Here is a 22911-nt window from a genome sequence, read left to right as displayed (position 1 = left end):
GTCCTGCGCGGGCAGCACCACCGCTGGAACGGGGCGGGAGACAGGAGAAGCGACCCTGGGCTTGAAGCAGCGTGTCTTGGTGCGGTGCTTGATCTCTGCCTCCCTGGTGCGGTATCGGCGGGGAAAGGCGTGGAGGTAAGGTACAACAAGGCATTGCTGTTGCTGAGAGGGGGAAGAGATGGTGAACGCTGCTGCTTACAGGTGTCGTAAGGAATCGTAGTTGAACAGTGCAGGTATCTGCCGCTCCAGATAACAGCAGGGCTCGCAAAAGGAGAGCTCTTAACTAAGGGAAGCCAGCCGTCCGCCTGTATCCTGTGACCTTCCTCTGCTTATCTATGTACTGCTGGCCTGCGCTTCCCCACCCCGAAATCCATCGCGCTTACTGGCTCAAGGCTCGGGCAAGGGCTGCAGCATCAGTGGAGCTGTGGGGTGAATGGAGCAATTTCTGCCCCTCGGGGAGGAGCTGTTCCCAGCCCTTTACAGCTGATGGAGCCCAGCCCTGGGACCTACAAAAAAACTACTACTTGGATATTAGGAAAAACTTCTTCGCCGAAAGGGCTGTCAGGCCCTGGCCCGGGCTGCCCAGGGAAGTGGTCGAGTCTCCATCCCTGGAGGGATTTAAAAGCTGAGTAGACGTGGTGCCTGGGGACGTGGTTTAGTGGTGGGCTTGGCAGTGCTGGGTTAACGGCTGGACTCGATCTTAAGGGTCTTTTCCAACCTTAACGATTCTATGATTCTACTCACCGTCAGGCTCAGATAAGAAATCTTTGTCTGTCTTTAATGGCATTAAAGTGATGCCTGCTTTCTAAATGCAGCTCAGTGGAGCACCTGCCTGAACCCCTGACTGCTGGGAGAAGCGAGTAAGGTGGGAAACAGAGATTTGGCCTAGCTTCTCTCTCTTGGTCTGCGCTGTAAGCAGCCGGCTCAGGCCGAGTGTTGTCCAGCGTCTTGACGTGCTGCTTGCAGCCCTCTCCCCCCGCACAGCGTGCGAGGCTGAGCAATCTGTTGTCACTGCCCGACAGCTGCCTTCCAAAGCAAGGCGTTACACAGCAGCACGTGGACTCCTCTGACAAAAAGGGGGGACAGAATGAAATAAAGTGGCTAAAAAAGTGTTCCCGTTCCCCATACCATCCATCACATTAAAAAAACCCACAGCTCTAAAGTGAAAATAAACATGGCTTTAATGAGAACTGGTTTTAACAGTTCATAGAGTAACTCCAAATATCTCTTCACCTACCATTTTAAGTCAGTGCCATCAATATCAGATAAAGAGATCAAAAAGTATAAACATGCATTGAAGTAGTGAGCCAGACCTCAGCTGGGATGTTACTGCGTATCCTCCTCCCTGCAACACCCCGTAGCAACTGCTCCAAAAGGCACAGAGGAGCTAAAGTGGTTTTAAAAAAAAAACAAACCAAACTGAAAAATGACACAAAAACCAGTTGTAAAATTCCCAAGCACCCAGAATCTGAAAGAAGTAGTGCACAGTGTAACAAGGCAGACTTAACTTGCTGCTGTTTTCTTAAATGTGCAGAATAATTAAAAAGAAAAGAAAGCTGCTACTGTAAACATCTGCCCAGCCACACTAAGCAGCAGAAACTCAGCCGAGGGCCAGCAGGCATCACCTGGGAGAGGGAACAAGCTTGGCCCCGTGCAAATAACTGCAGCAGTTCCTGCAGCAACCTTAGTTAAGTAATAGCAGCACAAACGCAGCAAAACTGTCACCTGAATAAGGACAAAACCCCCTCTGTTTGTGGCTCTTCCGAAAGAGAACAGCCACGTCCCATGCACCTTGGCCACCACGGAAAGAGTCCCTGAGGCCGATAGTTACAGGCAAGTTGACTTCAACCAGGGAAGTTAACCTGTATCTCTCTCGGGGAGGGGCATTAGAACTCTGAATGATCTTAGAGCCAGATAATAGAGTTTGATACAGCTTCTGTGTCTTAACATTCATTCTGCTGGCCCAGAACCTGTCACATCTTGGCAGCAGCGGAAGACAGATTTCAGTACCGATCCTGCATTAAGGTTGGTCCCTGTGACAACATCAGAAGGGAAAAAGCTTTCTTCTGCAGTGGAAAATAAAGCTTTCCTCGTTGCTTGGTTACCCTAGGCTCTGCTCAGTTCTTGCAGTAATCTCAGTGCAGCTGTGTTCTTTGGTTCAGTTTTCAACAAGCTCTTGATATCGGCAATACTTGATTTGTAATCCTAGAAGGAGAACAATTTTGTAAGTGTTAGTGCATTGAAAATGCAGTCTAAGGCTCTTGCTGCAGAATTGCTACCCTGCAACACAACTGAGCCCGTGGCTCCCTCCATATAATTGCTTAAGCACTGGCATCGGTGTAGCTGTTCTAAAACACGCTTCAACTAGGGCCAAGAGACAATTTCATCACTCAAGTGGGTTCCGAGTCCAACACCAACGCAATAAGTCTCCATTGCTGCCTAGAGCATCTCTCACCAGACGCGAAAAGATAAAGCTCAACACAACAGGTAGCTGCTTCCAGCATCTCCAGAAACAGGACCTGGTGCTGAGAGACCTGCGAGATCCAACCAGCAAACAGTGATGTGAAAGAAGATCCCCCCGGTCCACGCAGGTCTCAGGAGTTCTAAACGGCATCTCTTGCCCTGATCACGCATTAACAGGCTTCTAGTCCTAGCCTAAAACTGTTCAAAAACTCCTGACTGACTTACCTTCAGTTCTTTAAGTGCTTGAGCACGCCTGTAGAGTGCCTTAACGTTCGTAGGATCTAACCGCAGAGCCTCCGTGCAGTCCTGCGCTGCTTCCTTGTATCGCTTCAGGGCCAGGTAACAGAGCGCTCTGCAATACAGTTACCTGCTTAGAGACCTCTGGCTACAGGCAGCATCTACTGCCGCAACACGCGCCGCAGAGCCCAGCCAACCCCCGCGCAGCCAAAGCTGCACCCCAAAACAGCCTTTAACCCCGTGCGTTACACAATCTTACTTCTTGAGCTCAGGTCTGGTTCAGTTAAAAGGGGGGGAAAAAAGGAAACAGTTTTGCAGCCTGAAAAAAAAAGAGGCTTTTTAGAGTAACCTACTCTAAAGCTAAGAACCTGCACTTCGAGGACGCAGGCTCCTCGCTACACAAGTCCAGAACATGCTCTGCTTGCTGCAGTTGCCTTAGGAGTCTTTAAGTACAGCGACCTGCAGTTTGTGGTTCGTGGGGCAGCAGACACTACTCAAAATAACAGAGTCCTGGCAGACAAGCATTAAAGGGAGAAATCCCTTACCAGCCCTAAGCGGAACGTCTCCAAGGGGTTTTGCAGGACCTGATCAAAGAATGTTATACAGACTACAGGGAAGACTGCACTCGGGGCGAACATGTGTGGGTGGTTTTGTTTTATTCATTTGTTTGGGAGCAACCATTAGACAGCTCTGTCAGAAGTACCGCAGTGGCTGTTACAAAGGGCCAAGAAGTACTTGGGCAAAGAGCCGAGTAGTACCTGTTGGTGTAAGTCGCACATTCCTGGCTCAGCCTTAAACTCTCACTGTACTTCTCAACCGCTTTTTTATGGTTGCCTTTCTTTACAAGCTCATTTCCTTCTTCCTTCAGAGTTCGAGCTCTCTCCATGCCAGCAGCGGCCTGGTCTGGAAACAGCGTGGAAGAATACAGAACGCTATAAAACCGACAAGATCAGCACAGCCTCTTGGAAAGCAAATATCCTCATAGCAGAGGTGAGACACAGAGACATCAAAGGATCCAGGCTCAACAAAAAAGGCTGCGGCAGAACCAGGCCCAGGCTTCTCCGGGCCTCAGCCCCAGCTGCAGACACGCCAAGCAGGCGGGGCAGCTGCCTGGTTCGTCACCCTCCTGAGCTACAGGGCTCCGCGCCCGGCCCAAGGGCACGCTCTCACCTGGTCCTGCCCTCGGTGCCGGTGCGGGAGGAGCGTTTGCCCCGGGGTCTCTGGCAGAAGGAACGCTCCACCTCGTCTGGGCAGAAAGAGGGACGGTGGGGATGGGCGGGAGCTTCTGGCGCCAGTTCACGCCATCCTTCTCCAGCAGGGCTTTAGTCATCCTGGAAGAGACGGCTGGCGGTCACCCGTCTGTCAGCTGGGCGGGCCACGCAGGAGCCAGCAGGGTCGCTTTGTAACCTGGCTTGTGTATCGAGGACAGCATCTTCCCACTAACCCCTTAACGTGCGTCTAAACTAAGTTTCTCCTACAGACAGGGCATTAACAAAAGGAGCTCCTTCATGTCAGTAGGGCTAAAAATACGGCGGGGCGAGGGCTGGAACTGGCAGTGCTCAGCCGAGCAAGAGGTGTGCGCATCGCCCCGCGGCCTGGCAAGCGATGAAGCGAAGCAGGCAGCTGCAGGAAGGGAAAAGGACTGTGGCAGCCTGGAAACCCAGTCAGCATAGGCAGGCTTAACAGACAGGGCACTACAGCTTGTAGTTTATTATTTGTTTTAAAATAGGCACTGAGCAAAGCAGAAAGAGTCCCAGGGAATTCATTCCCAGCCCCCAGGCAGCATCCTGAAAGGAACTAGGGGTGCTGGCAGGCACCGGGAGCCCGGCCCGCGCCTTGAAGCACCGGAGGCCTCGGCGGCTTCGCGGGCGCGCTCGGGACCCAGCTCGCCCCCGGCGCGGCTGCAGAAGCAAAGCGGGGCTGGCGGGGGCGGCGAAGCGGGCGGCTCCGTTCCCCAGCCCCCCGCGCGACCCGCCGGCAGCACCGGTACCTGTTGACGCCGTCGTGGGCCGCCTGTACGGAGCAGTCCACCTGCAGCACGGTCTTGTAGTCCACGTAGGCCAGCCCGTACCTCTCCAGGGCCTCGTAGGCCGCGGCCCGCCTCAGGAGGGGCTTGAGCCCAAACGGGACCAGGGCCAGGGCGCTGCGACAGAGGGGGGAGACCCGCCCGGGGCGGCGTCAGCCCGGGGGCCCGGACACGGCGGGCCCGGGGCTGTCAGCGCCCCTGCCTCGCCTCCCGCCCGACCCCAGCGGTGGGGGGGCAGGCGAAGGAGCCCCCCCGGCCCCGCCGCCCCCGGCCCCTCCGGCCCCGACCCCGCCGCCCCCGGCCCCGCCGCCGCTCACCCGCTGCAGTCGGCAACGCAGAGGCCGCAGGCGCCGTCCTTGAGGTGGCAGGCGGCGCGGTTGGCGAGCAGCGCGCTCCGCTCCTCGGCGGCGGCCTCCCCTGCGCCGGGAGAAGAGCGGGAGAGGGGCTCAGACCGGGGTGTTCCCCCCCCGCCGCCCGCCCGGCCCCGGTCCCGCCGTACCTGCGGCCTCCAGCAGCTCCAGGGCGCGGGTGTAGAGCGCGGCGGCCGGCCCGTACTGCCCGCGGCGGAACTCCTCGTTACCGGCCCGACGCAGGGCGCTGGCGCTGGGCGACGCCGCCGCCATCGCGCCGCTGCCGCCGCGCCGGGCCGGGGCCGGCTGAGGCCACGCCCCTCGCTGCCGCGGGCGGGGCGGGGCCTGGGAAAACCACGCCCCCAACATGGGACAGCGGGAGTCGGTCTGGTCAGGCCACGCCCCCAACCGGCGGGGCGGGGTTTGGCCAGGCCACGCCCCTCCGGCCGGGGCGGGGGCGGGCGCTCCCCGCTGGCTTCCGGCGGCGGGCGGAAGCGGCGGCGCGGCGCGGCGGGCTGCCATGGAGGAGTGAGGGAGCCACCGCCGCCCCGCAGCGCCATGGAGGCGGTGCAGCTGCGGCACCCGCGCCGGTAAGCAGGGGCCGTGTATCCGCCGCGGGGAGCGGGGGTGCCGCGGTCCGGCCGGCCCCTCTGGCCGCCGCGGCCTTCCTGGTGCCGGCGCCCCCCGGGCCCGAGGGGGGGGTCGGCGTGGGGCCTGGCGGGAGCGGGGCAGCCGGCCCCGCCGAGCTCCTCCCGGGGCCCTGCCGGCGCACGTCGCCCCGAGCTGGCGGGCAGCGGCCGGAGGGGTGCGGGGGCCGCGGGGCCGCTGGCCTCGGTCGCACCGGTAGATCCGCGCTGCGACAGCGCCGAGCTCAGGTGGGGAAAAATTGGCTTAAACTGAAATAGTGGAGTCGGCGGAGGAGGCGCTGGCTCGGGCGGCTGCGGAGCTGGCACCGGTTAGCGCGGCCGTCCCGAGGGGACGCGCTGGCCCGCGGTGCCGGCAGGGCCCCAGCACTTGTCCTCTCGTCTGTCCCGGGTGAGTTCTGGGCGGGTTGGTCAGCCTCCGCTGCCCGCCCGGCCTCGGCGCCCGGCGCCGGCCTCCCTGCCTCCCCGCGCTGGGCCCGGTCCCGCGGCGAGGCGCCGGGCCCTCGGAGGGCTTTCGGGGCGAGCTGCGAACCGAGCCGTCAGCCGCCACCCTCCGAAGGCCGGCTGCGGCGGAGCGGGTCTGCGGAGCGGGAGCTTGGAGGTCAGCAGCGGGTGGAATGAAGCGTCTGTCTGTCCGAGCGCTATCGCTGGCCTGCAGCTGCGTCCCGGGCAGCGCTTTGGGCAGCCAACAAAGGAAGCTGCCGGCTCTGGTCTTCAGTGACATTGCTGTTTTTTGTTAAAGAACAAGACAGCTATGTATCTTCTCTTAAAAAAAAAAATATCTGTTTTTATTCCATAATTGCTTATGGCAGTGTTTCCCTGGACGGTGATTCGGATGAGGTCTGAATAACGACTCGGGCGAGGTTGGTTTTGTGTTGCCGTTCTGCCCGTGTCGTGTCAGCGCTCAGGAAGAAGGCAGAGCGTGTCGCCGGCAGCAGCGAGCGCGGGGCGACCTGGGCAGCGCGGAGCCATTGCGCTCCTGGGCTACAGCGGGAGCGAGGTGGTTCGATGCAAGCGCAGTAGTTGTCTGGTGATTGTGTTTCGGTGTATGTAAAGCCTTCTTTTTTTTCTTTTTTTAACCAGAATTTAGGCCTCAACTTCAGCAAGAAGGACCTGCCTCTTGCATCGCCGCTTTTTGGGCTCCTTGGAAATGGCAGCTTGTGTGGTCACTGATATATATATATATATTTTCCCCTTTTCTCCTCTTCCTACATCTTCCTCCCTCCCCCTTTTCACAAGGACAAGTAGCGTTCTGTTGGTTAACGCTTATCTTTGCAGGGAAGCTAGTGACTACTTTCAGTATTTCACCACTTCCTGAGTCTGCTTCTTTATAATGTTTCCTTTGCTTCAGGAAGCCATTGTATGCACTCCATGCGTGACCTGCTCCTCCTATGCAGCTTTTGTGCATAAACATAATAGCCAGGGGTCAGTGAGTGGTTTCACGCTCGGTTTCTGAAGATGTTGGGGGAAAAAATTTATCTATTTAGTATAAAAAGTAGCATGCCAGTGGCTGGAGTCATGATCTTTAACAGCAGCAGTAAGAGCTTTCAGTAGTGATTTGCAGTTGCAGGCAACCGTGCACGTTTCATTTTAAACGCTGCTTGCTGTGAGACCAGTCAGTTCCGAGAACTCCGAGACTAATAAGTTTCTGTGTTTCAAAAACTTGTATGAGCTGGTTTGAGGAGTTTGGAGGTTTTTTATTTGGTTGGTTTTTGTGTTGTTTTTTTTGTTGTTTTTCAGTTTTGTTTTTTTCTTTTTTTTTAGTTCGTGTGAAAAGGAAAGAGCGCTTGTTTGTGGGCTATTGGGTACTGTTTGCTCCACAATAAAATACTTCAGTTTCGGGACTTTGTTTTTTGATGTAGTGCTTAGCTATTTCAGGAGGTTTCTTGGTGAACAGCTCGCCGGTGTGGTAGAGGCGGACTGAAACAAACGTGGTTGGTCTCATTGCTTTGGGTACGGAACCCCCCTGAAAGCTGTGCTGGGGGCGAGGGGGGCTAAGTGAAGGATCGCAGCACGTAGCGCGGGTTTTTTCCCTAGGAAGTGTTTCAGCTGACTTGTATTAGTAACGCGTTTAAGAGCGATGGACTGAGCAGCATTAAGATAGAGTCAGATATCAATTTCCTTTCCTTCCCGCCCCGCCCCCCCCCCCGATAGAATTTTCCCAGTATATGTCCAGGTTCACAAAGTTCAGATCTGAACTGCTGCTGATGGTGTCTACTTGGACTTTAGTAAGGCCTTTGGCACAGTCTCCCACAGCGTTCTCCTGGAGAAGCTGGCTGCACACGGCTTGGATGGGTGCAGTCTCTGCTGGGTTAAAATCTGGCTGGCGGCCGAGCCCAGAGAGGGGTGGTGAATGGGGTCAAATCCAGTTGGTGGCCGGTCACCAGTGGTGTTCCCCAGGGCTCAGTGTTGGGGCCGGTCCTGTTCAACATCTTCATTGATGATCTGGACGAGGGGATGGAGGGCACCCTCAGTCAGTTTGCAGAGGACACCCAGTTGGGCGGGAGCGTTGACCTGCTGGAGGGCAGGAGGCTCTGCAGAGGGCCCTGGCCAGGCCGGGTCGATGGGCCCAGGCCCCGGGGTGAGGGTCAGCAAGGCTCAGGGCCGGGTCCTGCCCTGGGGGCACAGCAACCCCAGGCACCGCTGCAGGCGTGGGGAGGAGCGGCTGGGAGCTGCCCGGCGGGAAAGGGCCTGGGGGTGCTGGTCGACAGCCGCTGGACACGAGCCAGCAGTGTGCCCAGGTGGCCAAGAGGGCCCAGGGCACCCTGGCTTGTATCAGGACTGGTGTGGCCAGCAGGAGCAGGGAGGTGATGGTGCCCCTGTACTCGGCACTGGTGAGGCCTCCCCTCGAATGCTGTGCTCAGCGCTGGGCCCCGCACCCCAAGGCGGCCATGGAGGGGCTGGAGCGTGGCCAGAGCAGGGCAGCGAGGCTGGGGCAGGGGCTGGAGCACAAGGCTGGGGAGGAGCGGCTGGGGGAGCTGGGGGGGCTCAGCCTGGGGAAGAGGAGGCTGAGGGGAGCCCTCATCGCTCTCTGCAACGGCCTGAAAGGAGGCTGGAGCCGGGGGGGTCGGTCTCTGCTCCCCAGGAACAAGCGATGGGACGAGAGGGAACGGCCTCAAGCTGCGCCAGGGCAGGGTTGGGTTGGGTATTAGGGAAAACTTCTTCACCGAAAGGGTGGTCAAGCATTGGCCCAGGCTGCCCAGGGAACTGGTTGAGTCTCCGTCCCTGGAGGTATTTAAAGAACGGATGGATGTGGTGCTCGAGGACATGGTATAGATGGACTTGGCAGTGCTGGGTTAATGGTTGGACTCGATGATTTTAAGGGTCTTTTCCAACCTTAACGATTCTATGATTCTATGATGTTAAAAATGCGTAGGTGAGATCAGTATTGCCTCCTTCCTCCCAACAAATGTATGCCACACATACTCCGAGGCATCAGGGAAGATGATGTTCCCTTTGCGTGGGCTTAGTACGTATCCTTCCATTTGAAATACCGGCCGTTAGCAGATACGTTCAATAGCTGCAAGACTCCGCAGTGCTCTGTTGGGTTTTGACCACCAGCGTGTAGATCCTGAGATGCGTTTCTGCGAAGAGGAGCTGTAGATTTGTGTGCCTGATCAAATGCTGTTCTCTGCAGTTCCCAGCCCTCTTTTGCTCTTGGATGCTAATAATATTTGCTCTCCTAGTCAGGTGAAATAAACTTACTTCATAATCAATTTACTTCATGCTAAGCCTTGCATACGTTTGAACGGTGCTATTTATTCTTCTGTTTCAGCAAAGCCCAAACTGCCATAAAATTAAATGTAATCATTTCTCTCTTCTTACATCTACAGGCAGCTGAAGAAGTTGGATGAAGACAGTTTAACCAAACAGCCTGAAGAAGTGTTTGATGTGCTGGAGAAGCTTGGAGAAGGGTATGTGGTCTATTCCAGTGTGCCCCACGTACGTTTCTCTAAGAACAAATCTACTAACGTGTATGTGTTCGGGGGTCTCTGATTTTTCACTTTTGTCGTGATCCTGTTGCTGCAAAGGTCTGTACTGACGTAGCGACAGTGTCTGGTTAGTAACAGAACAAAGAATTTGTTTCCCAAGAGTAAGATATCTTAATCCAACCAGTAGCTTACGGCTCAGCAGTAGGGAGTTAAAACATTGTTGAGAAAAGCCAGTCTGGAGTTGATAGGGCTCTGTGGGAGCTCGAGAGGTTTTGTAGTTCATCCCTGGTACTTCTTGCGTGGGGGAAATGAGCTTCTGTGGCGTTGTGCCACTTGGTAAGGCAGAGCAGCATGGGAACGCCTGGGGAGAGCCGTGTTTGCCTTCTTGAGCAGTTCATTTGAAAAAAAAATGATTTGTAAATCTGCCTGGCTGCTGTAAGTAAGGAAGCTGGGAATAAGACAGGTAATATCTGGCAAGGACAAGCAAACCTCTCTGACCAGAGCTGTAGTTCTTACTGATGCTCAGCTGGTACCGTAGGCTGGAAAAAGAGAGAATTGTGTTGTTGGATTAGTGGAAAAGGCGCTTCCAAAGCGATGGGCAGTGTAATGATGGTCGGCTCCTTTCTGACCGTCTCAGTGTGCTGTGACTTATTTGTATTGTTATAGTGTTTAGAAGCTGGTGGACTGATTATTTACGTTACAAAATGTTTTTAGCAGAAGGATAATTAATTTTTTACCTGATGGCTGCACTTGCAAAAAGCAAAACCATAACATTTGCGTTTTTAAAATGTGGTTATATTCAGTGTTTGTTTAATGTTTTGTTTCATAGTTCCTATGGCAGCGTGTTCAAAGCCATTCATAAAGAAACGGGTCAAGTTGTTGCAATTAAGCAAGTTCCTGTGGAATCTGACCTGCAAGAGATTATAAAGGAAATATCCATAATGCAGCAATGTGACAGGTAAATGTATACTGCAAACCCCATTATCGGTATGCAAAGAAAAGTATTGTCTATGATCTGGCATTTAATCAAATAAAAGCCATGATGTTGCCTTAAATGTTTTTTAAAAGGCCGGACTTGTACGATCAAGTTACCTCGTATCAGCTGAGTCATGTTAACTGACCATTTGGGTAGTGTTAATCCAAGCAAAGGTAAGACAACAAAAATTTAGCTTGCAACAAGAGAGCATTAAGCTAAGTTGAATAACCTTGCACTTGCTGCCAGCCGAGAGCCAAGCGGGCGGGCGGTTACTGCGGTTCTCCCCATGCACCAGCACGTGTTGAACAGTAGTAACATGGTTGTGTGCTAGAACAGCAGTTCCTGCGTCCAGAGGGGTAACGAATTCTAAACAAGTTTTAATACGGACATAGAAAATCGTTAGAAGAGGGGTTTGTTTGGTTTTTTTCAAGGAGCATGTGGATGAGAGCCACTAATGCATGACTGCTCTTGCATGTGCATCATCGACGTGCTGTCATCGGCTTGGGTGGCAGAATTGTCCTTCCCGGCCGTTTTCTGCCTGTGCGGGCCCTAGTGCGGTACAAGCTGTCTGCTGATCTGAGCATCCCCAGAATAACTGGCTGGCAGCTCTGCGGGCTGATGGTTGGCTCTCTGGGTTGTCTTTGCACGTTTCTCACGGGAAAAGATGTTGTACTAACTTAGCTAACGAAGGGCTCGTGGGTGCAAAAGGCCTTCTCTCAAAGTGTCCCCTAGGCTGAAAGTTTAAAATATACTAATTTCTTCTGGTATTATGAATTTAGCCGTAAGAAGCACTACTTTGATGGACTTCAGGCATGGAAAACTATCTAAAATAGATTGCATTAGCAAGATAAAGCTATGGTCCCAGTCATTCTATCGCACTTTACTCTCACTGTTTTTAAATGAAGGTGACTGGTGGCAGACGACAACATGTAACTTTGAAAGAATTTGTTCATGAAAAATCTTACTGCGTAACTTGGAAAGCAGTACTAGGTGTCTCTTTCTGAAAAGAAATTAAGCGTTAACGTTGTGAGGCCTAAAAGGAGACCTTACAGTTCTGAACAGCAGAGGGAGCGAATCGCTGGAGCAGCGCGCTTTCTGCGCCAGCGTTAAGGGGCGCTGGGCGGTGTGACTGACTGGCTGCTCTTGCAGTTTTTCATTAGAAAATATTCAGCGGAGAACAGATGAGGTGCTCCTGGTCCTTAGCTCCGTTCCCACAAAATCAGGAACAGTTTTTGCTGTTAGTTTTCTGCTTTCCTTTTTCCGGAGGACGGATGGTTATGCCGATCCATAGACTTCGTGAGGTGGTTAGCTGCTTGGGCAGCCAGGTGGCTGACTGTGGGAGACAGCCTTAGGTTGTACTGGATGCCTCAAATACATCCTGGACCAAAGCGTAGAAACAAGTAGGTGCATGTGGTAGTGGGGGAACGCTCCTCCTAATGAACGTGATAGCTGTTTTCCAGCAAACTTGGGACCTTATTTAATGTTTCCGTTTGGTTGCAGAGCAACTTTAGCAGGGACTGCCGTGCTCTGTTTCTCATTCCCTTGTCCCGCCTTCTTGCTTGCCATAGCACTGACCTTGTTGTAATCCGGTTCAGGGAGCTAAACCAGATTGAAGGCTAATCGCTCCTTATTTCTATAGGATTTATTTTCAGACAGTTTAGCTCCCTGAACCGACTCACCGGCAGGTCGGATGAGCACTGCGGTGGGGCAGAGGCTGGCAGGACGGCAGGAGCCCTGTGCGAGTTCAGATTGTTTTGGAATACTTTTGATCAGAGTTTCAGTGGTGCTTCAACTCTGAATTTCTAAAACGTACTTAGGGTCTCTGCAGTGTGTTTTGGTTGTTCGGTTATGCTGGTTACTGGTATTTGACCCTTTGTTTTCTTCTCCTTTTTCCACATTTCATAGTCCTCATGTGGTGAAATATTACGGCAGCTATTTTAAGAACACAGACCTGTGGATAGTCATGGAATACTGCGGCGCTGGATCTGTGTCTGATATTATTCGATTACGAAATAAAACTGTACGTCCTTTCTCCTTTGAATGTATGCATGGGAAATCTGGGTGCCCGACAGCTCAAGGAAGCCGAGTAGTTTGTGCACTGGCGCTTGGGCGTAATTCTCACGGTGTTCAATGCCTGATGCAGCCGTTGCCATAACTTGGGACGCGGGTTCTTTGTTCCTCTGAAAATGGGAAAGCTGGCTCCATTGATCGAGTTTTGGTTATCTGGATGATGTAATCGGTGGAGCAGATTTTGGTTTGTTGGCCTTCCTGAAAACCCAGACTGATTCTGAATAACAGACTCTACTTTGCCTTACTTTGGTTATTGCAGAATAAGAATTACTAGTTGAGAAAGGGTCATGGCGTGTGAAATACGGTGCGTGTGTATATGTATGGTGGTTGTAATCTAATTCTACTACATAATGCTGTAAGTTGCTAACTCATTTCCCCGTTAGTACGGCAGCCTTTAGCGAAGGCAATTAAATGGCAATTAGGGAATCTCAGGAAAACGTAGACTGAACCGCAATAGTGTTACGTGTCAGCAACCGGTAGGCTGGCAGTAACTCTTCTTTTCTTCAGCTCACAGAGGAGGAAATTGCTACAATAGTGCAATCAACACTGAAAGGACTAGAGTACCTGCATTTTATGAGGAAAATACACAGGGACATCAAAGCTGGAAATATATTGCTAAATACCGAGGGACATGCTAAACTTGCAGATTTTGGAGTGGCGGGACAACTTACGGTAAGTAAAACCACGATGGTTGTGTCCACTTTGGTCTGTCTTATTAACCTACATGCGAGTACGACGTGCTTGTGAAAACTTTGCAAAATTGTTCTAAGCTGGTTTTTAGTACTTTGCATCAACATAATGAGACTCTAAACCAGCAAGAGATTAGAGCACAGCTTCCTCTGTGGAAGCTGCTGTGCCTAAGGAATGGTTTGCAACAGCCTTTGCTGTTTTCTTTGGAATATTTGTAACTTCTGTAAGCACATTTCAATTCCTCTTTGCAGCCTTCTGTATCCCAGTCTTGCCGAATCTAATAACGCGCGTGTGTGCAAGTGAAAGATAACTAGGGGGATAATTCATTAATGAATGTTTGTGGCTAATACAGTTGCCGTTGGCTGGATCTTTATCCTGCTCTTCTTCTCAGGACACCATGGCAAAGCGGAACACGGTGATAGGGACCCCGTTTTGGATGGCTCCAGAAGTGATTCAAGAAATTGGGTATAATTGTGTTGCAGACATCTGGTCCCTGGGAATCACGGCAATAGAAATGGCTGAAGGCAAGCCACCGTATGCAGATATTCATCCTATGAGGGTAAGGACTGTGGCCTTTTAAAATGTATGGCTGTGTGGAAAGGACTTGCTGTTATAGCTGGCTGAATAACACATCAACATACCGTCTTGCTTTTAATTTAGAGTAAATGGTTTGTTTTCTGTCAGTTCTTTGTACTGTCGATTAAATGAAAAGCAGGTCTTTGAGAAGGAGACTCTGCGTGGGAAGGAAAATCATGATCCTCTTCTGTTAAGGCATAGCTGAAGCTCCCTGTGTTGGGTGTGAAGAAACATGTTTTCAGCTGCCTTATCCAAACCAATTTTTTTGTGTAAGCACAAATTTTTAAGACTAAAAATGGCATGTTCACACCTTTTGGGGCATATAACGGCTCAGACAGAGGTGTAAGCATCTGGTGAGAAAAGTCTGATTTCTTGCTACTTGATCCTTCTGAGCAAATTTGTGCATACTATTGGCACACACTTCTCAGAAGCAGCAAACTTGGAATGTCTTCCTTGTGTATGTTTGTGTGTATTTATGTTGTATCGTTGGAAAGCTTTGAACTTTGTTTGGAAATCTGGAATATTCTTCTGTTTTCAGGCAATTTTCATGATTCCTACGAATCCGCCTCCAACATTCCGGAAACCAGAGCTCTGGTCAGACAATTTCACGGACTTTGTAAAACAGTGTCTTGTGAAGAGTCCGGAGCAGCGCGCCACTGCGACACAGCTTCTGCAGGTCTGCCTTTTCTTACAAGAACATAAACTCTAGAGAAGGCTTGCTCGGGTAGGCAGTGCTGCGTGTCTGTTGAGATGTTGGTTTCGTTTCTTGCTGCTCCCGCTCATTGCAGATTTTACTTTTTAATATCTCATCTCAGAAATCTTGTGCTCAACTTCAACTTTTCAGTTCTTCCCTAAGAACCAGTCCCACTTCCTATGTTTGTCTTCTCTGGGTTGTTTTTTTGTTTGTTTGGCTTTTGGAGGGTTTTTTTTTTTCCTTTTACTTTCAAATTCTCACCAGCACTGCCAAGACACTGCCTCTTAAAACACTAAAAAGGGGAGGCTAAATGGAATTGATTGCTCAGAATGGTCTAGGCATGATCATGATCTGTGTACTTGGTTCTTGACAGCTAAGCCGCTAAGGAGAGCAATAAGTAGAGTTGTGGGAGGGGAACGAGCCCAAGGCCTCACAGCAGTAGTGCCTCTGGAGTGTGTTTGGAGGGTGGGAGGTCTCCCTCCTGTGCCAAACAGAAGTGTTGGATTTTTATTTTAGTAAGGCATTGAGTTAAACCTTAATTTTTATTGGAAGTAGGCCATAGTAAGTGTTCTAGTGTTATGTCTTGGTTTGGATGCAGTGCTGATTTGTTTTTAAAATACTTCTCAGCACCCATTTGTTAAAAGTGCCAAAGGAGTGTCAATTCTGCGAGACTTGATTAATGAGGCAATGGATATCAAGCTGAAACGTCAGGAGGCGCAACAGCGTGAACTAGATCAAGACGATGAAGAAAACTCGGTGAGTATTTAATAGCAACAGTGTACAAAGTCCAAACTCTTGCTCCTTTCATCAGGCGTAGGTGCTTTGGTTTTTGGTTTTGCAATATTTTGTCCAATTGCACGTGGATTTGACTTAATTCTCGAGTTTTCTTCTTTATGGCGGCTTAACCCGATGCTTGGTCTCTGCTCAATCTTCGTATTTGATTGGGATAGCCAGCGTGTATGGCTTACTGTTTCGCTTAGAGTGTAGCTAGAGACCTGTGACTGAGTAAGTCTACACAGTAGTGTATGCAAAAGACTTGATACGTTTTCCCAGTTGGGTTATATTATTTTTGCAGTAATGAGAATTTTTCATTGTAGATTCAGTTCTTTGACTGCTCTCCTAGTATAAAATAATCTGTGATGCACTATGATATGTTATGTTGTTTTACTATTGTTGTGCTTTAGAACCCCCCTTATAGAAACTTCCTACTACACAAGAGCAACCGACAGAAACCTGAGGTGAGGGCATGACAAGTGTTCAGGGGATTGCTGTGGATTTAAGTTGGGGCTCCTTGTTTCAGTGGTCACAGCATGCGAATATGGAAGGCATGTCGAAAGCTGGTTTTTGAGCCTCTGCCTGCTTCAACCTGAATACATGAAATGGGCAGCAAAAGGCATTGTATGCCAGAGTCCTTTTCAGAGGTTAAACTTTCGTAGCATGGTCCGTGGTATCTATGCTGAAGACGTCGTTCATCTAGTTTTCCAGTTGGGGACTGCCTCTTTGTTCAGTGTGGAAGTAACTTTATTGGTCCTGTTGCCATGAGTATTGTCCCTACCCTCTCTCCTTCATCTCTGACTGATCCGGAGTCACGCTGCTGAGAGATGGTGTCTGTGTAGTGGGGCTGAGTGGTCTCTGTCGGTGTGTGTGTCTTCCCGAAGCTTCTCTACTCCATGTCTCCTAGCAGAAAAGTGTTCCCGAGCATTCCCCAAGTGCTGTGGAAATTTCTGCTGTAGTCCTTTGTTAAATGATGTGTAGCTAACAAATGTATTACTTCCTCTCACCCACTCATCTCCACATGAAATTACTTTTCCTCCATTAACATCTCCTATAGTTTTCTCCTCCCCTTGCTATTGGTTTTGAGGTTGGGAAGTAAATTACATCGACACCCTTGACAGAACAGATCAAATGCATGGAACAGCAGAAGGTGGAGGGCTGTACTTCTTTCTTTCAGTGACATTGAGATGGAGTGTTACAGCTTGATGTGCAAGACGTGTGTTTTCCCTCTAGCTCTAATACAGATCAGTAAGCCCATGGTCACGCACACAGAACTGTGAACTTCATCCTTACAACAAAACATGAGCATCTCATCCGAGGTGAGATGCCTAGAAACTCTGCTGTAAACCTAGGAAGTGACTTCTGTTGTTGTAGCTGGATACATGGGCCACATTTCCAAGAAACTAAATAGACTGTGGAAATTTTGACCTTGTTCTTCCTGAAATCCTGGTCACAATATATACTTAGTGAAGCACACACCAGCTAGTGAAACTACTACCTCTGGCTAATGTAACTGTCTGCAGGAAGCTGTCCTACCAGAATTTGTTTCAGGAGCTTGTGTTTTCCTGCAGAGTCAGTCTCCTGAGCCTTGACAGCAAAAATTCAAACTTGTATAATATTACTACCTGTTAACAAATGAAAAGATAAGAAACGATTTTCATCTGAAAAAATGGCTAGCCTTTGATAATTTATTTCATTCCTTTTTAAAGATTGGCAAATTCAGTTCATTTTTCTTCAGTGCTTCTGAAGTTTATAGCAAGTAAAACTACCTAAATGTTAAAGGCAGACTTCTAAAAAAAAAAAAAAAAAAAAAAAAAAGGTGATAATTTTTCTTCGGTGTGCCACATGCACTCCAGACTTCGACCTGTTGCTGTCTAATAACTAATGACTCCTCAATGAGCTGTACCATTTGACATAGGGGTTTTAGTTTAGAAACACTACTGACGGACTGAGTATTGTAATCTACTCTTACAGACAGGTCACCAGGTCAGAAATGAGATACATGTTGCATTGAGATGCTTCTCTTGATTATTTATCTGTTCTCTTATTTATCACGCTGGCAGAAAAGTATGAAGACTTTTCATTACCTGCTTGGAGATGACAGGGAGAGAACTAAGCGCATAAACCAAAATGTCATTGGCTTCCATGTGTATTTGTAAAAATCTCTGAATTAGTAAGGCTTGCTAGTGTCCTTGAAGACAGCCGCTCTTCGTAGGACTTCACCACCATCAGTAAAAATGTATGTATGGCATCCTTGTACAGGAAGAAGATGAAACCGATTCAGGTACCATGGTGAGGGCGAGCGGAGATGAAACTGGTACCATAAGAGCTATCAACACGATGGGTGACGGAGCCAACACAATGATAGAACATGATGGCACCCTGGAATCCCAGTTGGGTACAATGGTCATAAACACGGAAGAGGAAGAGGAGGAGGGCACCATGAAAAGTAAGAAAACATCTTTAACTTCTAGAAAATTGCTTAGGACCTAATGTGGGCTATGATATGTATTCCCAACCTACTTTGATATTTTTGGTAGTTTATCGTGATGTCTTTTGGTTGTAGGGAGCTAAAACTCTTAGGCCAGGGCCCTCTGGCAGTAGAGAGACCCTTTCTAGGTCTAAGTTTCAAGCCATTCTTTTTAGTCTTGCTCTTGGTAAGCTGATGAGTTGTGCACAATTTCCATAAGCTTCTGTGCTGATTGAATAAGATCTGATTCTAGCTAGTATGGTTTTTTGTTGGTTCTTTTTGGTCTGTTTTGCCTTTTTCACAGAATGTAGAGGAGGGAGGCTCTAGCATAGGGTTAACCAAAAAACGTGTGTTGCTTTAGAAAGTGATCTGGCTGCAACCCGGCATCTGAAAACAGCAAGACTGTTTCAGAACTGATGCATCAAATGAAGGGCTAAGTTTATGAAATGACAAATATCTTACACGTTTCAAGCACAGCAAGGAGCTGGCGTCTCGTTTGACTTGTGTGTTTCTTTAGTGTTACTTTAATCGCTAAGGACAACTGAATAAAGTGTGTGTTGCTCTTCCAAGACATTAAAGTTGAAATCTGTTCTGCCCTAAAATAGAAAAGCTGGCTAAAACTACAAGCCTTGTCATAAGATGTAAGATGTACAATGATGTGACTTTGATCCCTGATAGTCTGTGGAAGACCTCACAGTTTGAGCTGGAAAAGGGTTAAAAATGCTTCTTTGGTTAAAGAAATGGCAGGGAGAGCCTCCCTGGAAAAGTATGACTAGAAAAAAAAAAAGAATCTTTTCTCAATTATGGATTCTCAGAGAAACCCGTCCCCACTATGTGGGCCGTCTCAGCAGTGTTGAGGCCGGGGCGGTCACAGATGACCCAGGTGGCCAGCATGGATGGGTGCTCAAGGCCTGAGGAAGGTGCTGAGTGGGAGCTCAGCAGTAGTCAGATGTGACCATTGTAGGCAAGGCTTGTTCTTTTGGCTCTTGTGGTGCTTCCCAAGGCTTCCTTGGCCATCTGATTTTGAACCTGTAGCTATTGTGGGAGAGGAAAAAAATTCTCAACAAGAGTTTGGAAAAATCCTTTTCTCAAGAATTTCTGTGTTGAAAGCATCTTCTGTGTGGGGGCCCTCTAGAGCTTGTGGAAAGACCCTGGGTTTGAGAGTGAAATTTCAGCAGAACCTGTTTAAAGGGTTTTCCGAACCAGCAAGCACTCATTCAGCACATTAAGAAACAGAGGTGTCAGCCCGTGTTGCAGTTTGTGGCCACAAAGACGATGGAGTGATGCCTTCTGGTTTTGTGGAGCAAGGTGGCTCTAGCAAGGAGACAGGTGGATGCCTGGAGCAGCTCAAAGGTCACCCGAAGAGTGGGACACGTTAACAGCCTTAAATAAACCTAGTGACGTTGCAGTTTCTGTACAAATGGACACCACTTGGTTTCTCATCATCCGTGTGTGCGGTTCCGTTTCACGACTCACGGTGACAGGGCTCTACTGCCGGTGGTGCTCCTGCGCTGGCTGCCAGCTGTGTGGACGTAAAGCACCTCTTCGGTTTATCTCCCTAGTTGAACACGTGCTTGTCTTCTCATCGCCTTTTTAAGATTGCAGCGCTTGCGACTCAAAAGCATCTGATGCTCTCTACAAAGTAGTGTGCAGAGGGTTGAGGAGCCGCCTTTGGTAAGCCCTTTTGCAAGGCCGTACGCTCATTTTGAGTAGAATCGGTGATGAGGATATAGCAATGGCTTTCCTGTAGTGTGTCTAACCTCAGGAGGGAGCTCCAGAACCAGCTCCGAGGGCTCTACATCTCTGTGACTAGAAAGTGGATTTTTTTTTTTCTTTTAACCCCCCCTTGGACTTCAGACTTCTTCAACGCGGTCTGTTCTTCCACCGCTGCTGCGTACCCGTATTCGCAGCCGAGGGTGGCAGCAGGGCGTGAGCAGCTCTGCCGTCGGGGGGGAGCATTTTGAGGTCCCGGGTGCAAGCGATGGTTGGCGCTGGTGCCGCTTTCGTCTCGATGGGTTTCCCGCGGTGGTATCGAGCGAAACCCAGCTGGACTCGGCGCTCTCTGCTGCAGCTTGTGCTGCGTTTTAATAACGTGTACCTTGATTGCAAGAAATCTGGTGTTAATGAAAATGATTGTACCAGCCTAAAACTTAACTCAACGCCCCATTCTCCTCCTTCCCCAGTAGCATAATGCTGAAATTCTTGCTACTGCGCAGCTTGCCCCTCGTGAACTGCCTATAGCTCCGTTTTTCAGCTTGCCGTTTCCATATGCACGTTCTCTTAACATTCAGTTAAGTTGATTTAACTGCAAAGCTCGGCAGCCTGCTGCAGAACTCTCTGGAGCAGGTTTTTTTTCGTAATCTTGAATACAAATGTAATAATGCTGTTTGGAAACAACGGAGCTTGAAGAAGCTTCATTGATTTATATTTTTAAAGAAGTCTATATTTCACTTGGCAGCTTGTGTTAAGACTCACAATAAAACCTGTTTTAAGTCAATAAAAAAGACCTGATTTTTCTTGCATGGCATTAGTAGGAGAATTTAGCTTTCCTAGGTGTCTGGGGCTTTTTAACTGCAGGCTTCTGAGCTCGTGTTCTAGCACTTCGTCCTAATTAAAAGAAATAAATCTGTGTCTTTACCAGTTTTTGGTTTGGTTTTATTTGTTTTTAATGTAAAAAGTGTTTATAGGGCATTAAAATATCATGCTTTAGACAGGATCGTCTTAGAAATCTCTAGCAAACAACTTCCAATAGCCTTGAAAGTGATTCTTGCCTACATCAATTCATGACTTTTCAGACTCGGAGGAGAAGCATTCTTAAATTCTCCTATTTTACATTGAAGGGGAAGTTTTGTTTTGTAGTCAATGGAGCTGTAATTCTGCTTGCTTAAATTCTTTCATTTGCTTGGCTTTTTTCTGGGCACTCAATATAAATATTCAGGCAGCATTAAAAATGTCACTATGACATTCTGTTACACACTTTGAAAGCACTCAAGTGATTGCCTGAAACCGCGGATACTAAATGGCGCTGCAACACATTTTATTTATAAATCGATTGCTAACAGATTACTTATGGATTGCAGTTAAACCGTTCCAGGAAAACTTTGGAAGTGGCTGAGGAACTATAGCTGAACAGTCATTTGTAATAACAGACGTTTCCATTGTGCTTGAGAGCTGGAATAACTTTTGAACTGTGAATGTCTCTGAAATAATCTTTTTTTAACTTTTTCTGTGGGAGAATATATAGTGCTAGTAAATAGCGCGGCATTTTTTTACTCTTTCTTCTTTTGCTTTTTCTGCTTTATTTGCTGTAGGGTTTTTAGATAGTGGAAACTTGGCGTGAGTTTCTCTTCGATTTAAAGAGCGGAACGTAATTTTATAATAAAGCAGATAAAGGTATCGCCTTCCTTGGACGCTGCGATACGATCGGATCCAAGTGAAACAGGATCTAGTTTGTCTCGAACTATAATCTGTCCGATTTTCTATGTTAAAGTGCCTCTCTTGTTTAAGCACCAAATAAAACGACGCTGGAGAACGCAGAACTGCCAGCAGTGGTGTGAGTTGGGCTGTCTGGTTTTTGGGCCGAGATGGATGAGGGATTTGGAGAGGGTGGAAGAATTGGGGGGGCGTGGGGGGGCTTGGGGAACGCGGGACGCGTTCAGTAGCGCATCTGGCGCCGAGGTAGGCCAGAAGCTCTAGTAACGCCGTTGCCCCTGCCTCGATAATGTAATGTGCAGGTAAAAATTCTTAATAATTTGTGAAAGTTTAAAATAAAAAATTCTAGCCTTAGTTCTCATAATAAAGTTAGGTATGGTTTGGGTTTTATTACGCTTTTGCCATGCCCATGCTGCTAAGCGTGGTTGTGTCCTTTTAAATAGGTGTTTGCCCTTCTGAGGGGAGATTGGGTTTCATTAGCAAATTAAATGAGCAAAGATGCAAACTCGGCAACTTTCTATTAGAAAAATGAATCCGAGTAAGCTTGTTGGTCTCGGTGGCTTTGTGAGGCATCCAGCAGGTTACACTTAAACCTAAACCAGAGAAGCGTTGCTGCCAAGGCTCAGGAAACTTTTTGTCTCCACTAATTAGCTTGTAATTTTTCATGTGAAGCGATGGCTGTATAAGCTGTAATGTGAACAGCAGGATGAATATGGATGGCAGAAGGTTTATGCGATTGCATTAATATTATAATTGAGTAAGTATTACTGGTATGTAGCTGAGGTAGCTCTAGGTGGGGCAGTGTCAGCAGTTGTCCCAGAAGCGCAGATGCAGGCTATCCCATGGCTGATGCAGGGCCTGTAGAGAGTAGCTCCCATTTTGTCAGGATTTACATCATGGGTATGGCCAAGATACTGTGGTTTGCCTCCGGTTTTCTCTGTAGACAGTAGCTCTTCGCAGCAGCTTCCCACTACTTGGTGTTAATAAAGCCCAGTGGTACAGTGCTGTGTTTCAAACAAGCTGGTCCGTTTAGGCATCGTTGGACCATGAAACGCTCTTGGCGTTATGCATTTAAATAACAGGCTGTTCATAGAAACACCTACGTTGATTAAATTCTTCTCGAACTATGAGAGGCATCGTACTGCCGCTCTTGAGGTGTAGAGAATACAAATCTCCGCAGGTAAGTCTTCCAGCTGTCTTAACTTTTTTTACTCTTATCTTTTTTACTCTTATCTTTGCCTTGCTGGCAAACTTGACATAAACAGCGGCCAGCACGTTTTGTTTAAGAATAATATCAAGTTGTGGGGACACGCGGACAGGATTTTTGAGCGATGGGAGGAGTTGTATATGCTGTCATTTAGTTGCTGGGTTTTGGTTTTTCCGTTTGAACAGTTCTACGGGAGTTCTGCGCGGTGGGTTAGCAACGGCAGTAGCGGCTCTGTGCAGGCTGAAGCGTGAATAAAAGTGAAGTCCGGGATCTAAGTTGGATGCTTTTGGTTGTCCTGAATATTTGACAACGCTTTAAGGCTAAGACAAAGTTAATCATCTGTTAATATTTGTATTTTGAGAGACACTGA

General features: G+C 49.0%; 2 protein-coding genes across 5 annotated transcripts in view; one reads left to right on the top strand and one right to left on the bottom strand.

Moving 5' to 3' along the window:
• Positions 1-1233: 1233 nt before the first annotated feature.
• TOMM34 (translocase of outer mitochondrial membrane 34) lies at positions 1234-5357 on the bottom strand. Its single transcript, XM_082325754.1, has 7 exons — positions 5226-5357; positions 5044-5143; positions 4691-4843; positions 3871-4031; positions 3459-3603; positions 2689-2815; positions 1234-2205 (listed from the first exon to the last, which is right to left on the bottom strand). The coding sequence occupies exons 1-7, from the start codon at positions 5347-5349 to the stop codon at positions 2107-2109; spliced, it is 909 nt and encodes a 302-aa protein (XP_082181880.1). The 5' UTR covers positions 5350-5357; the 3' UTR covers positions 1234-2106.
• A 201-nt stretch (positions 5358-5558) lies between these two features.
• STK4 (serine/threonine kinase 4) overlaps positions 5559-22911 on the top strand; it is a 48181-nt gene continuing 30828 nt past the window's right edge. For 2 of the 4 annotated variants that reach the window (XM_082326190.1, XM_082326193.1), the window contains exons 1-9: positions 5559-5666; positions 9554-9634; positions 10482-10610; positions 12534-12648; positions 13206-13370; positions 13780-13947; positions 14503-14640; positions 15286-15414; positions 17695-17881. In XM_082326190.1, coding sequence (XP_082182316.1) covers positions 5635-5666; positions 9554-9634; positions 10482-10610; positions 12534-12648; positions 13206-13370; positions 13780-13947; positions 14503-14640; positions 15286-15414; positions 17695-17881 — 1144 coding nt within the window. In that variant the 5' untranslated portion in view covers positions 5559-5634. Of the gene's footprint in view, positions 5667-6532; positions 6767-9553; positions 9663-10481; positions 10611-12533; positions 12649-13205; positions 13371-13779; positions 13948-14502; positions 14641-15285; positions 15415-17694; positions 17882-18263; positions 20204-22911 lie in introns of those variants that run through there. The other 2 variants (XM_082326192.1, XM_082326191.1) reach the window with 2 other exon arrangements.

The sequence above is a fragment of the Platalea leucorodia genome (assembly GCF_965183815.1).
Source record: "Platalea leucorodia genome assembly, chromosome: 13".
Lineage (NCBI taxonomy): Eukaryota > Metazoa > Chordata > Aves > Pelecaniformes > Threskiornithidae > Platalea > Platalea leucorodia.
Note: the sequence above shows the minus strand (reverse complement) of the source record. Positions and strands in the feature narration are given on the sequence as shown.

What these genes read in the sequence shown, in the direction of transcription:
- TOMM34 (XM_082325754.1), bottom strand. Translation starts at nt 5,349, where the DNA reads ATGGCGGCGGCGTCGCCCAGCGCCAGCGCCCTGCGTCGGGCCGGTAAC. An exon ending in GGAGCTGCTGGAGGCCGCAG is followed by an intron (nt 5,144 to 5,225) that starts GTACGGCGGGAC and finishes CTCCCGGCGCAG; the next exon opens with GGGAGGCCGCCGCCGAGGAG. An exon ending in TGTGCGACTTACACCAACAG is followed by an intron (nt 2,816 to 3,458) that starts GTACTACTCGGC and finishes ACTGTATTGCAG; the next exon opens with AGCGCTCTGTTACCTGGCCC.